General features: G+C 54.2%; 1 protein-coding gene across 6 annotated transcripts in view; it reads left to right on the top strand.

The window, feature by feature from the left end:
* The first annotated feature begins 2,216 nt into the window (after window positions 1–2,216).
* Window positions 2,217–14,581, top strand: part of EML2 (EMAP like 2) — a 36,895-nt gene continuing 24,530 nt past the window's right edge. The window contains exons 1-9 of one of the 6 annotated variants that reach the window (XM_032177129.2): window positions 2,217–2,571; window positions 5,458–5,676; window positions 5,768–5,891; window positions 6,064–6,168; window positions 8,958–8,986; window positions 9,197–9,326; window positions 11,772–11,921; window positions 13,091–13,160; window positions 13,259–13,369. In XM_032177129.2, the coding sequence (XP_032033020.1) occupies window positions 2,400–2,571; window positions 5,458–5,676; window positions 5,768–5,891; window positions 6,064–6,168; window positions 8,958–8,986; window positions 9,197–9,326; window positions 11,772–11,921; window positions 13,091–13,160; window positions 13,259–13,369 (1,110 nt within the window). In that variant the 5' untranslated portion in view covers window positions 2,217–2,399. Of the gene's footprint in view, window positions 2,572–3,302; window positions 4,268–5,457; window positions 5,677–5,767; window positions 5,892–6,060; window positions 6,169–8,431; window positions 8,476–8,957; window positions 8,987–9,196; window positions 9,327–11,771; window positions 11,922–13,090; window positions 13,161–13,258; window positions 13,370–14,581 lie in introns of those variants that run through there. The other 5 variants (XM_032177128.2, XR_009209983.1, XM_032177132.2 and 2 more) reach the window with 5 other exon arrangements.

Genomic DNA, 14,581 nt, shown 5'->3' with positions numbered 1-14,581 from the left:
GGCATGGTGGCGGATGCCTGTAATCACAGCTACTCGAGAGGCTAAAGCTGGAGAATTGCTTGAACCTGGGAAGCAGAGGTTGCAGTGAGCCAAGATCGTGCCATTGCACTACAGCCTGGGCGACAAGAGCAAGACTCTATCTCAAAAGAAAAAAAAAAAAAGGAAAGAAATTTTGTTTTGTAGCCACAGGGTCTTGCTTTGTTGCCCAGGCTGATCTCGCACCCCTACAATCCCCCTTCTTTGGCCTTCGAAAGTGCTGGGGATTAACAGGTTGAGTCATTGCCATGCTGTTTCTGTATTGTCATCTCTAAAATGGTGATTAAAATAGGACTTTTGCTGGGTGCGGTGGCTCACACCTGTAATCCCAATATTTTGGGAGGCTGAGGCAGTAGGATCACTTGAGGTCAGGAGTTAGAGACCAGCTTGGCCAATATGGTGAAACTCTGTGTCTACTAAAAATACAAAAATTAGCCAGCCATGGTGGTGCACACTTGTAATTCCAGCTGCTGGGGAGGCTGAGGCACGAGAATCGCTTGGATCTGGGAGGTGGAGGTTGCAGTGAGCCAAGATCATGCCACTGCATTACAGCCAGGGCAAGAGTGAGTGAGACACATCTATTATTCCAGCACTTTGGCAGGCCCAGGCCGAAGGATCACTTGACGCCAGGAGTTTGCGACCAGCTTTGGCAATATAGCAAGAGCTCCTCTGTACAAAATATTTTTAAAATATAAAAAAATAGGCCGGACGCGGTGGCTCACGCCTGTAATCCCAGCACTTTGGGAAGACGAGGCGGGAGGATCACGAGGTCAAGAGATCAAGACCATTCTGGCCAACATGGTGAAACCCCAACTCTACTAAAAATACAAAAATTAGCTGGGCATGGTGGCAGGTGCCTGTAGTCCCAGCTGCTCCGAAGGCTGAGTCAGGAGAATTGCTTGAACCCGGGAGGCAGAGATGGCAGTGAGCCGAGATCGCGCCACTGCACTCCAGCCTGGGCGACAGAGCAAGACTCCGTCTCAAAAACAAACAAACAAGCAAACAACAAGAACAACAACAAAATAGGGCATTTGGTGAGGATAACTGAGTGCTTTGCCCATAGTGACTGCTGATTAAACGTTAGGTATTGTTACTTATTTTGTGTATGATTGTTGACCTCTTCCATTAAATGAACGATACATGAGAGGAAACAGGTTCACTTGGTCACTCCAGAAACTTCAGCACCTAGAACAGAGCCTGGCCCATTAGGCACTCAGTAAACATTTTTGAATGAGTGAATGAGGCAAGCGCGATTATGAGCCCCCACTTTCCGGATGCGGAAGTGGAAATGGAGCTTTAGGATCACGAAACCAGAAAGTGGAGGAGTGAGGATTCAAACCCAGGTCAATCTGGTTCCAAAGCTTCTACTGTTCGTCTCTGTGTCCAGGGGGAATTCTTTTTCGGCTCTAGACTTCACTTCTCCTGCCTCTACTCTAGGTGTTTACCCTCGTTGGAGACTTGAAGAAGGCGGTCCAATATTCTTGAAATCCATTGTCGGGTTTTCTACCCTCCCCTTTTCCCCCACAACTTTCGAGCCATCTCTGCCTGACACGCGGGCTAGTCCAAGCCTCACAACCGGGCCTGCGCCAAAGCCCGGACTGGATAATGCGGTTGTGGGAGGCCACGGCTCTAAGGGCGGAGCTAAGGGCCTGGGGCCGCAGACAGAGTGGTGGGGAAAGTTAGGGAGGGACTAACAGACCGCGAGGGGAGGGATTTAAATTCCGAGGGCAGAGCTAATCCTATAAGAAGGTCCTGTCCAGAGCTCTGGAGACGTACTATACTATAAACCCTTGGAGGTTCAAGGGGCGGTGCTAATGATTCTGTGGGTAGGAATAAAACTTTAGCACCCGCAAGATTCTGGGGGTGGGGCTACGAGCCTGAGGGTGGGCCTAGATGTAATAAACAAGAGCTCCCTGGGCAGGTTTGGGGCTCTAAGGTCGGGCCCTGGCCTTAAGGAGGGGGCTTTTGGAAAATCCAATGAAAGTCTGAAGAGGTTTTGGGGATAGTGGAGCGTCTTCCTCCACACCACCCTCCTCCCGGAGCCCGGGGCTGCGCTTCAGGCTGAAAGCAGGAAAGGCCCTGCCCCTTCCAATCCCTCTGCATCCCTATTGGTGGAGGGCCCTGCGCAACAGGCTCTCATTGGTTCTGAACGGGCGAGGAGGGGGGTCTAGAGAGACTACACTCCGGTTGTGGGCGGGACCAGACGGTACCTAGGGGGATCCGGGCGCAGCCAATCCTGGCCCGAGGATTGGGTTGGGGGGCTTGGCAGGGGGTGTCCCGACCCCCCTTTCTGGGCATCCTGGGGATGACCCCAGCGCCGGGCCCGGCGCCGGCCGCCTGATGCCAGGCGAGCTGAGCTAGGGATGCTGGAACGAAGGGCGTTGCTATGGCAACGGGAGGCAGGGCCTGGTGGGGGGGACCGGGCCCGGGCTGGGACCGGGGGGGCCGGCGGTGGCTGTGGTGGGGCGATGGCGGAGCGCGGCCCGGCCTTCTGCGGCCTGTACGACACGTCCTCGCTGCTGCAATACTGCAACGGTGAGACCCCTTCTCAGTTCCGACCTTGGCCCCGCCCAAGGCTGGACCCATCTCTTCTTGCCCCAACCTCCTCCTTCCAAGTCCCCATCCCCCTCCCTTGCTGAAGATCCCCCTTTTCTCTCCCTCAGCAGGACCCTGACCCAAAAGCAAGGTCCCTGGTCCCCAAAACCTAGATCCCAGCCCCCCATCCACTTGGATCCTCCTCTACTCTCGAGGTGGCTAGACGGAGAGGAGAGAAGGGGGCAGAACCCGAAGGAACCCGGGATTGGAAGGGGGAACGGCCTGGGGGTCGATTGGGCCTGGAAGTCTGCCCTTTCTCTCTCCCCTCAAGCTTCTGGAATGCTCCCCTATCTCCATAGCAGGGGGACAGACAGAGGGGGTGGGGGTAGATTTGGTGTTGAGTTGAGGGCAGAGTGTGGGACTGGAAAGGGACGGCCAGAGGACTTTGCTTCCAGGATACCTCCCAAATCCTCTGGCCCTGGCCCTCCCATGCATTAGCACCATCCCTTCTCCCTAGACAAATGGGTGTGATACCAGAAGGGCCACTGTGGGTGTCGGGCTCAGGTGAGGGGAGATAGGAGAAGAGGGGAGTTGGGAGGGAAAAGTGGGAAGTGAGGCCTGGTCTCTGGGAAAAAGAGCTGAGGATGGGGGGATGGTCAGGAGGGAGCAGAGGGCTTGAGTCACAGGGGTGGGGATGGTGGAGGTGTGGGGGTTGGTAGGATGGGCTGGCCAAGGCCTGACAGTGCAGCTGGCCGCTCTGAGTGGGGCAGAAGGGTCAAGATGAAAGCACCTCTATTTAACTCAGTTTGGAGGTTCAGTCCTCTGGGCACACACCTTAGTGCCAGGGACCACTGGAATTGGCAGGGGACCCAGAATGCTTATTTTGTCCTCCTCTGTCCCTCTAAGAGCCAGAATGACAGGGTGGCCATTCCTGTTGAGTATGGGTTCTTCCATTGAACGGCTGTGTGTCCATATAACAAGTAATGTCACCTTTCTGGGCTTCAGTACCCTTCCTCTTCCTCTCCTCCTAAAATGGATTATGCTACTACAACTACTAGAGTTGCCAAAAGCATTAGGTATCATAAAAATACTTAATCCTATTCTGGATTTATCGAGCATCAACATGAGCCAGGAACGTGCTAAGTGTTTTGCGTGAGCAGTGCCTGGCACATGTAAGCTCACAGTAACAGATGCCATTTTTCTGGTCGTATTATTAATGGTAGGTAGGACCAGGCTGAGCACAGGAGGTCATTGGGTCCCCCGCCCCCACCTACTGGCTGAGTGATATTTGGCGTGTCTCTGCACCCTCCCACTAGCCTCCTTCCTTAGTTTCCCGTCTGCAAAACGTGATGCCAACAAGACCCCTAGAGGTTTCCCCCGTTACGAGTTCTAAGTTCTGACGGCTCACTCCTTCTGACCTCAGGAGGCTCCCACCTCCCTCTGCAGGTCCAGGCACCGGACCTGGGAGGCGCTGAGTGGGGGGCAGGGCGGGCAAGCCTCGGCAGGCGATTGGACTACGAGGGGAAGGAGGGAGGAGCGGCGGCTGCACTGCGGAGCCCAGAGGGCCAGCTGCGCGGCCTGTGGACGCGGGATGGCAGGGGCGAGCTCCACGCCCTGTCCCCGTCTAAGCTACCATCTTTACTTCCACCAGGCTGGGAACCAGGGCTTCCTTGGTTGTGGTCAGCAATGAGTCTGGGTATGAGTATTCTGGGGGAAAAGGGGAAGAGGGGCCACTTGGGTCTCCGCCCCTTCCACTTTGGAAAAATGAGCAGGGTTGGGGGGGCCACTCGGGGAGTCATTTTGGCTGCACCCATAGGCTGGAGAGCCAAATCTGGGGCGCGGGGTACAGAGGCGAATAAAGAAGGGGAACAGAAAAGAGGAATGCCTGTTGGGGAAGAGTTTGGTTGTCAATCCGGTCTGCATCTCCCTTGGGTCTTCTGGGTCTGCGATGCGCTGCCTGCAATCCCCAAATCCGCCGCCAGGGGCCGCCGAAGCTCTGTCTTTGCAGCTGGCTCTAGGGTCGAACCCCACAGTGAGGAGAGGAGGGGAAATGGAGAGGCTAGGCATGAACTTTTGGCTTGCAAAGTCTTAGAAACAGCGAAGAGACGTTGGTATTCATAACAGAATCTTCGTTGGAGGATGTTGGGGATCAATTCTGGAACTTTAGTGTCATTAGGAGTAGGTTGGTGTCATTTTGCAAATGCTCTTATCACTCATAGATACTTAACGTCTTAGTCATAGAATCATAGAATCTTTTTTTTTTTTTTTTTTTGAGACGGAGTCTCGCTCCGTCGCCAGGCTGGAGTGCAGTGGCGCGATCTTGGCTCACGGCAACCTCCGACCCCCCGGGTTCAAGTGATTCCCCTGTCTCAGCCTCCGGAGTAGCTGGGACTACAGGCATGCGCCACCAAGCCCGGCTAATTTTTTTTTTTTTTTGTATTTTAGTAGAGACAGGGTTTCACCATGTTGGCCAGGGTGGTCTGGATCTCCTGACGTGATACGCCCGCCTCGGCCTCCCAAAGTGCTGGGGTTACAGGCGTGAGCCACCGCGCCTGGTCACGTCTTAGTCATAGAATCTTAAAGCCAGAGCGAGAGGCTCCTGGGTTCACAGACTCTTAGAAAATAAGAGGGAAGGGACTTCCCCAAGGTCACACGGCCAGCGCGCTGCGGCAGAGAGGAGTGTGGGGATGGGTTGGAGAGCTGTGGGGATTTCCTTCCCCCTTCAGAGTCCTCTTCCTTGGCCCATGTCCAAGTGTCCCAGCCCCAGGTAGCGAGACAGGAAAGGGGCGTGGCTGGCCCCCCGCTTAGACCCAGGAAGGCAGGAGGGACCCCTTGGGCACTGGAGCTCCTGGGTGGCCCTGCAGCCGGCACTCCCCCGTCTTCCAGATGACAATTTGTCGGGCACGAGCGGTATGGAAGTGGACGACCGCGTGTCGGCGCTGGAGCAGCGGCTGCAGTTACAGGAAGACGAGTTGGCGGTCCTAAAGGCGGCGCTGGCGGATGCTCTGCGTCGCCTGCGGGCGTGCGAAGAACAGGGAGCGGCGCTGCGCGCGCGGGGCACCCCCAAGGGCCGGGCGCCTCCGCGCTTAGGCACCACTGCCTCGGGTATCCCCGTTAGACTGGAGGGGTGGGATGGGGAGGACCGGGGCCTGGTCCTCATACTCACCCTCTTCTGTCCCTAACCCCATCCCTCCAGTGTGTCAGCTCTTGAAAGGCCTTCCCACCAGGACGCCCCTTAATGGCTCGGGACCCCCGCGGCGCGTGGGTGGCTATGCCACGTCCCCATCCTCTCCCAAGAAGGAGGCGACCTCCGGGCGCAGGTAAGGCACAAGGCCGGGACCGCCAGCCTCTTCCAAGACCTCGTGGGAGACAGAAGTGGTTTGTTTGCCTGAGCTCCAGCAGCAGAGGGTGCAGGGAGGATCTCGCTTGCTCACGGCACTCGCCTGCTGGCCTCGAAGGCTCTGCCCCCAACTGTGCGCTCTCTTTTAGCAGTGTCCGCCGCTACTTGTCACCAGAGCGCCTCGCCTCGGTGCGCCGCGAGGACCCCCGCAGCCGGACCACATCCTCCAGCAGCAACTGTAGCGCCAAAAAGGAAGGGTAAGGACTGGGGCGGCGTCAAGCCGCAGAAAGAGATAGGGAGGAAATGGTCGAGAAATATAGTCATGCCCCAGGCCACGAGGTCGTAACCTAGAGTGGGGCTAGCTAGTTCAAAAGCGGGGACAGTGCCAGAGCCTTGGAGGGACCAATCTTGAGGTGGCACAGTAACAGTGGAAGGTCTAGGAAGGCGGAGTCAATATTAAGGGGCGTGGCCAGAGTTTTTGGGAGCTGGACGGTCAGGTCTACTGGATGAGGAAGTCAGGGAGGAGCTTGGCTTATGGGCGTGGTTATTAAAGTACAGGAGAGGCCCCGTTGAGTTTCAGGGATGAAGTCAAGGCGGCAGCCACAGAGTTTCTGCAAGGAAAGAGGTAGTCTGAGGAATTCAAGGGTGCAGCCAGAGTGTTCGCCTGGGCAAAATTAAAATCTGGGGTACGGAGTAACAGAGGCTGAGACCAGGTGGAGGCATTCCAGATTCCAGAAGCCTAGACATCAAAATCAGGGGGCACTGCCAGGTGGAAAAGGGCGTGGTTTAAAGGTTAGGCGGGGCCGTAGGGGCGTGATCAAGTGCCAAGAGGTGGAGCCAACTTGGAGGCCTCGAAGATACTCACATAAGTAATACGTGAAAATGGACGTAATCAGAATGCCTGGCGGGCCGGAGAAGGAGCGTTGGCAGGAGGTAGCAGTCAATTCTCAAGCAATGGAGTCAACCCAGGGACAGGGTCAGAAGGGAGGAGGTGGTTGAGATCAGAATAATAGGCGTGGTCAACTCCAGTGGCGGAGCCATACTGAAGATCTGGACCGACTCAAAACCTAAGGCTATAATTCTAGCAGTTTGGGAGGCGGAGGCGGGAATCATCGCTTGAGCTCAGGAGTTCGAGACCAGGCTAGGCAAAATAGCGAGCCCTCGTCTTTACTAAAAATGAAAATAAATTAGGACTGGCGCGGTGGCTCACGCCTGTAATCCCAGCACTTTGGGAGGCCTAGGCGGGTGGATCACAAGGTCAAGAGATCGAGACCATCCTGGCCAACATGGTGAAACCTTCTCTCTATTAATAATACAAAAACTAGCTGTATACAAAACGTGCCACGTGGTGGCGCGTGCCTGTAGTCCCGGGTACTCGGGAGGCTGAGGCAGGAGAATCACCTCAACCTGGGAGGCGGAGGTTGCAGTGAGCCGAGATCGCACCACTGCACTCCAGCCTGGTGACAGAGCAAGACTCCATTAAACAAACAAACAAAAAAACAAAAAAAGAGAGAAAGAAAATAGCCGGGCGTGCTGGCCTGCGCTTGTAGACCCAGCTACTTGGGAGGCTGCGGCAGGAGGATCACTTGAGCCTAGGAAGTTCGAGGTTTCAGTGAGCCATGATCACGCCATTGCACTCCAGCCTGGTCGACAGAGCGACACCCTGTATCAAAACCAAAACAAAACAAAACGAAAATCACCCTAAGGCTGGAGTTATGGTGCAGTGGGTGTGGTCAGAGCTAGGCGGCCACGCAAGGGCAAGACCAAGGTCAAAAGCTGCACATTTCAACTCTGCTCAAACATAGCAAACACAAATACAGCGTTATGTATACTCCAGGCACTTTCCAATAATTAACCAATTTCATCTTCGCAACTACCCCCGGGAGGTGTGGGTACTTTTATTTATTTATTTATTTATTTATTTTGAGATGGAGTCTTGCTCTCGTTGCCCAGGCTGGAGTGCAATGGCACAATCTCAGCTCACAGTAACCTCCGCCTCCCGAGTTCGAATGATTTTCCTGCCTCAGCCTCCCAAGTAGCTGGGATTACAGGCGCCAGCCACCACTCCAGGCTAAGTTTTGTATTTTTAGTAGAGACGGGGTTTCACCACGTTGTCCAGGCTGGTCTTGAACTCCTAACCTCAGGTGATCTGCCCGCTTCGGCCTCCCAAAGTGCTGGGATTACAGGCGTGAGCCACCGCGCCCTGCCGGGTACTCTTATTATCCCCATTTTTTTAAATGAGGAAACCGAGGCAGAGGTTGGACGACCTGTATACACTGCTAGGAATTAGCAGAACTGGGGTTTTAACTCAAGCAGGCGCGCTCCCGAGTCCATGTTCTCAACCACTCTCCCCCACCCACCCTGAAAGAACCTGGGATCGGGAGTCCACAGCCCGGGATGTGTGACCCAGTGGGACCCTCTGGCTCCAGGGGCGGCCGTGGAGGGCGGGGCAGGGGCGCGGCGGCCCGGGCGCCTCCCATGGCCGGAAGCTGCAGAGCCGGTCCCGGCTCCACCCCCGGCCCCGAAGCTCCGCCAGCAGCCGCCATGAGTAGCTTTGGAGCTGGGTGAGACCCTTTCGCAGACCACCCCCCATCTCCTCTCCGCGCTCCCGGGGCTTAGATCTCAGGTTTCCCCCATCCCCTGGGACCCAGGCCGGCGTGGGGACACGCCCCTTCCTTTAAACTCTCCCCGCTTCTCCTGCTGCTTGACGTTTGGGGTGCTGGGGGAACTGCGGGTGGGGGGCGTTGGGGAGCACCTTGCTGATAAGGAGAGAAGGGTCCTTGGTGACTCCCTTCTTCCAGGATCGCGTCCCTGCCACTTCGTGCTGTGTGATCTTTGGCGATCACTGCCTCTCTGGGCCTGTGTCTTAGGCTCTGCAAGATCAACCGAGCAAAGCACACGGCCTGCAGAGAGGCAGCGCTCTGCCCCTTACTCGGCCCAGTTTTCATCGGAGACCTCTGGGGAGCGGTGGGGGTGAAGGAGCGGTTTCTCCCCTGTTGTGAACTGACTACTAAGACCTTTTTTTTTCTTTGTCCTTTCCTGACAGCAAAACCAAAGAAGTTATCTTCAGTGTGGGTGAGTGGGGAGATGGGGAAGGGCTTGGTGGAAGCTTGCTTGCTGGGGTGACAGGCTGGAGCCAGAGGTCAGGAGTCCTGGCTACTGGGTCTTTGCCTCTCTGGCCTCAGTTTCCCTGCCTTTAAAAAAATAAATAAATAAAGCTGGAAGAGGAGAGGGAATAGGGATGGGGCTGGTGTCAGTGCCTGACCTCTGGGGGTGTCCTGGCAGAGGATGGCTCCGTGAAAATGTTCCTGAGGGGCCGCCCTGTGCCCATGATGATCCCAGACGAGCTGGCACCCACCTACAGCCTGGACACACGCTCAGAGCTGCCTTCTTGCCGGCTCAAGCTGGACTGGGTGTATCCTTTTGCTGGAATCTCCTCAGTGCTCCCATCCCCTCAGGAGGAAATAGAAAGGCCGTCAAGGCAGCTCAGGCCTGTAATCCCAGGACTTTGGGAGGATCGTTTGAGGCCAGGAGTTTGAGACCTGCCTGGGCAACACACAAAAAAAGCACAGCACGTTCAAGGGCTACGTGGCCAGAGTGGGATTGGTGCATTTGAGCAACAAAGAGTTAGGAATGGCTGGGAACCCGGGCTCTGCAGTCTGACAGAGATGGGTTCAAACCCCAGTCCAGCCCGTAGCTGGCTGTGTGACCCTGGAAAAGTCGCCTTGACTCTGAAAAATGAATTTCATGATCTCAGGTTCATAGACCTGTGAAATAATGTGTAAAGGTACTGAGCTCATAGTATGTGCCCCATGCACAGGGATTGATAAAATACTAACTCAGCACGTTGAGAGGCCGAGGTGGGTGGATCGCTTGAAGCCAGGAGTTTGAAACCAGCCTGAGCAACATAGCAAGACCTCGTCTCTACAGGAAATAAAATAGCAGATACAGAAATGAAAAAAAACAGCCCAATCTCAGCCACCATGGAACTCACAGTCTTATTGGGGAATATGAGCAGTTAACAAATAAACCAGATAACTATCAGCCTGGACAACAAAGCGAGATCCCATCTCTACAAAATTTTTTTTTTTTAATTAGCCAGGCAGGCTGCATGCATTGGCTCATGCCTGTAATCCCAGCACTTTAGGAGGCCAACACAAGTGGATTGCTTGAGCCCAGGAATTTGAGACCAGCCTGGGCAACATGACGAGACTGCATCTTTACCAAAAATATACAAAAAATTTGCTAGGCGTGGTGGTGCATGCCTGTAGTCTCAGCTATTTGGGAACGGGAGGCAAGAAGATCACTTAAGCCCAGGAGATTGAGGCTGCCTCTTCTGTCGTTTATAAGGACACTCGTGATCGGATTTAGGGGCCACTCTGATAATCCAGGATGATCTCATCTTGAGATCTATAATTATATCTGCAAAGACCTCATTTCCTTGTAAGGTCACATTTGCAAGTTGTGCGGATTAAGAAACAGACATAGCCCGGACGTGGTGGCTCTGCCTATAATCCCAGCACTTTGGGAGGCCGAGATGGGCAGATCACCTGAGGTTGGGAGTTCAAGACCAGCCTGACCAACATGGAGAAACCCTGTCTCTACTAAAAATACAAAATTAGCCAGGCATTCTGGCGCATGCCTATAATCCCAGCTACTCTGGAGGCTGAGGCAGAAGAATCCCTTGAACCTGGGAGGCGGAGTTTGCCGTGAGCCGAGATCACACCATTGCATTCCAGCCTGGGCAACAAGAGCGAAACTCCATCTCAAAAAAAAAAAAAGGAAACAGACATTTTTTTTTGGAGTGGGAGGGGACCATCAGCCCACTACAGGGGTGAGAGTGGAAACAGAAAAACCTCATTCCAATGACTTTGTTGAGTCTGGTCCTCAGCCAGTGTGTATGATGCAAAATACATTCCTTGGCTGGGCGCCAGTGGCTCAAGCCTCTAATCCCAGCACTTTGGGAGACCAAGGTGGGTGGATCACCTGAGGTCAGGAGTCGGAGACCACCTGACCAATATGGTGAAACCCCATCTCTACTAAAAATACAAAAATTAGCCTGGCATGGTGGCATCTGCCTGTAGTTCCAGCTACTTGGGAGGCTGAGACAGGAAAATTGCTTGAACATGGGAGGCAGAGGTTGCAGTGAGCTGGGATCATGCCACTGCACTCCAGCCCGGGCGACAGACTCTGTCTTAAAAAAACAAAACAGGCCGGGTGCAGTGGCTCACGCCTGTAATCCCAGCACTTTGAGAGGCCAAGGCAGGCAGATCATGAGGTCAGGAGATTGAGACCATCCTGGTCAACATGGTGAAACCCCGTCTCTACTAAAAGTACAAAAATTAGCTGGGCGTGGTGGCATGTGTCTGTAATCCCAGATACTCAGGAGGCTGAGGCAGGAGAATCGCTTGAACCAGGGAGTCGGAGGTTGCAGTGAGCTGACACTGTGCCACTGCACTCCTGCCTGGAGACAGAGTGAGACTGCATCTCAAAAAAAAGAAAAATAAATAGGCCGGGCGCCGTGGCTCCCAGCACTTTGGGAGGGCGAGGCGGGTGGATCACGAGGTCAGGAGATTGAGACCATCCTGGCTAAAATGGTGAAACCCCGTCTCTACTAAAAATACAAAAAATTAGCCGGGCGTGGTGGCATGTGCCTGTAGCCCCAGCTACTCGGGAGGCTGAGGCAGGAGAATGGTGTGAACCCAGGAAGCGGAGCTTGCAGTGAGCTGAGATCGCGCCACTGCACTCCAGCCTGGGCGACAGAGTGAGACTCCGTCTCAAATAAATAAATAAATAAATAAATAAATAAATAAATAAAACAAAAAAACACATTCCTTAACCGGCCCCTGGGTGGCTCCAGCTATGGCTACCGTGGCCGAGACTGCCGGGCCAACCTTTATTTGCTGCCCACCGGGGAAATAGCATACTTTGTGGCCTCCGTGGCCGTGCTATACAGCGTGGAGGAGCAGAGGCAGCGACACTACCTGGGACACAACGATGACATCAAATGGTGAGATGTGGGACGGAGGGGAAGGGAGGGAACTGTGGCCGGAGGTGGAGCTCCAGCCCCTGCCCCTCTAGGCCTCTTTTCACATCGCTGCCCTGTGGGGTTGGGCAAGGCTAAGCCTTTGCTCCCTCTCCAAAGCCACCAGCTGCCCTCAGGCTGAATTCAGTGGGAAACTGTGGATTGAGTATCAATATTTCAATATTTCAGATGTTTTAGTTGGGTGTGGTGGTGAGCCCCTATGGTCCCAGCTACTCAGGAGGTTGAGGCGAGAGGATCACTTGAACCCAGGAGGTCGAGGCTGCAGTGAGCTGTGATTGAGCCACCGCACTCCAGCCTGGGTGAAAGAGGAAGCTCTGTCTCAAAAAAAATTCAGACAGTGAATTCACTCAATGCCTGGATCTTTTTCTTCTTTTGAAAATCTGGGCAGCGAGGTGGCTCACGCCTGTGAAACCAGCACTTTGGAGGGCCAAGGCGGAAGGGTCGCTGAAGCCCAGGAGTTGGAGGCTGCAGTCAGCTATGATCCTGCCACTGCACTCTAGCCTGGGGTACAGAGCGAGACTCCATCTCTTTTTTTTTCTTTATTTGAGAACTAGTCTCACTCTGTCGCCCAGGCTGGAGTCCAGTGGCACGATCTCGACTCACTGCAACCTCCCCTCCTGGGTTCAAGCGATTCTCCTGCCTCAGCCTCCCGAGTAGCTGGAACTACAGGTGCCCGCCACCATGCCCAGCTAATTTTTGTACTTTTAGTAGAGACAGGATTTCCCCATGTTGGCCAGGCAGGTCTCAGACTCCTGACCTCAGGTGATCCGCCCGTCTTGGCCTCCCAAAGTGCTGGGAGACTCCGTCTCTTAAAATAAAAAAAAAGAAACTGAATAGGCACTCCAGACAATTCCTGGTGGTTGGAGCAGGGTGGTGTCAGCCCCCTTAAATAAGTGTGCTCTCCTGGCCACTATGTGAGGTGCGTCCTGCTGGCATTTCAGTTAGAGACCCCAGGCCTAAGTCTTGCTTCTGAGCCAGCGTAGCCGGAGGGCATCCGCTTACTGCTATTAATTGACTAAATACATGTTTATTGACTAAACTCAACCAGCCAGTTTGTGGAATGAATGTCCTGGGTCGCTGTGAGCCTCCTCTCTCCCACTGAGCCCTGGTCTCTCTGTCCCTTCTTTCTGCAGCTTGGCCATCCACCCAGATATGGTCACCATCGCCACCGGACAGGTGGCGGGCACCACTAAGGAAGGGAAGGTAATGGAAGGGAGGGGAAAGCAGAAAAGAGTGCAGGACACAGTTGTGGGGGACAAGCAGCTGGCACCCCCAAGGTAACAAGCCTCTATTCCTTGCAGCCGCTGCCGCCCCACGTGCGCATCTGGGACTCAGTTTCCCTCTCCACCTTACACGTGCTGGGCTTGGGGGTGTTTGACAGAGCCGTGTGCTGTGTGGGCTTCTCCAAATCTGTAAGTCCTTCGCCCACCCTAACCCCGCCCCGTCGCCCCGAAAAGGAGGGCAAGTGCCCGCACCTTTTCACCCGCCCCTTGGGTTGAGGGCTGGGAATTCTGCTGGAGGCGTGGCCAGCCTCTGTGACGTCACAATGAGGGCCGTGCCCGGCCAGCCCTCTCAGGCATTTTAAACCCAGTGCCTAGGGCCCAGCTGCTCCTTGCCCATTTGCAGGCGGGTTTTGGCATGTCCAGGCAGAGATAAGTACAGAAAGCGAGAGTAAGCCTTTAGGAATTTGGAGAGCAATTTGACAGCACCACAACATCCAAGTGTGTGATTGTGGGCTTTTTTAAAAAAAAAATCATATTTTGGCTGGGCATGGTGGCTTATGCCTGTAATCCCATCACTTTGGGAGGCTGAGGTGGGAGGATCATGTGAAGTCAGGAGTTTGAGACCAGCCTAGCCAACGTAGTGAAACCCGTCTCTACCAAAAAAAAAAAATTAGCTGGGCATGGTGGAGGGTGCCTCTAATCCCAGCTACTCGGGAGGCTGAGGCAAGACAGTCGCTTGAACCTGGGAGGCGGAGTTTGCAGTGAGCCGAGATCGCACCATTGCACTCCAGCCTGGGTGACAGGGCGAGACTCCAACTAAAAAAAAAAAGAATTCTAATTAGCTGGGTGTACTAGTGTGGGCCTGGGCCTGTACTCCCAGCTGCTTGGGAGGCTGAGGTGGGAGGATTGAATCAGCCTAGGAAATCGAGGCAGCAGTGAACTGTGATCACGCCACTACACTCCAACCTGGGCGATATGGCCGGACCCTGACTTAAAAAAGTAAAAAATAAATAAAAATTAGTCAGATGCGGTTCATGCCTGTAATCCCAGCACTTTGGGAGGCCAAGATGGGTGGATCATTTGAGGTCAGGAGTTCCAGATCAGCCTGGCCAACATGGCGAAACCCCATCTCTACTAAAAATATTCAAAAATTAGCTGGGTGTGGTAATCCCAGCTGCTCAGGAAGCAGAGGCAGGAGAATCACTTGAACCTGGGAGGTGGAGGTAGCAGTGAGCTCAGATCCCACCACTGCACTCCAGACTGGGGGACAGAGTGAGACTCTGTCTCAAAAAAACATATAGATAGATAGATAAAAATCGTATTTTACATTTTTATCATATTTGATTAAAATATTGGTCTTCAATGGATTCGGGAGTGAAAAACAGCCAGTCTCCTGCACAG

Source organism: Hylobates moloch, unplaced genomic scaffold (assembly GCF_009828535.3).
Source record: "Hylobates moloch isolate HMO894 unplaced genomic scaffold, HMol_V3 SCAFFOLD_15, whole genome shotgun sequence".
Lineage (NCBI taxonomy): Eukaryota > Metazoa > Chordata > Mammalia > Primates > Hylobatidae > Hylobates > Hylobates moloch.
Note: the sequence above shows the minus strand (reverse complement) of the source record. Positions and strands in the feature narration are given on the sequence as shown.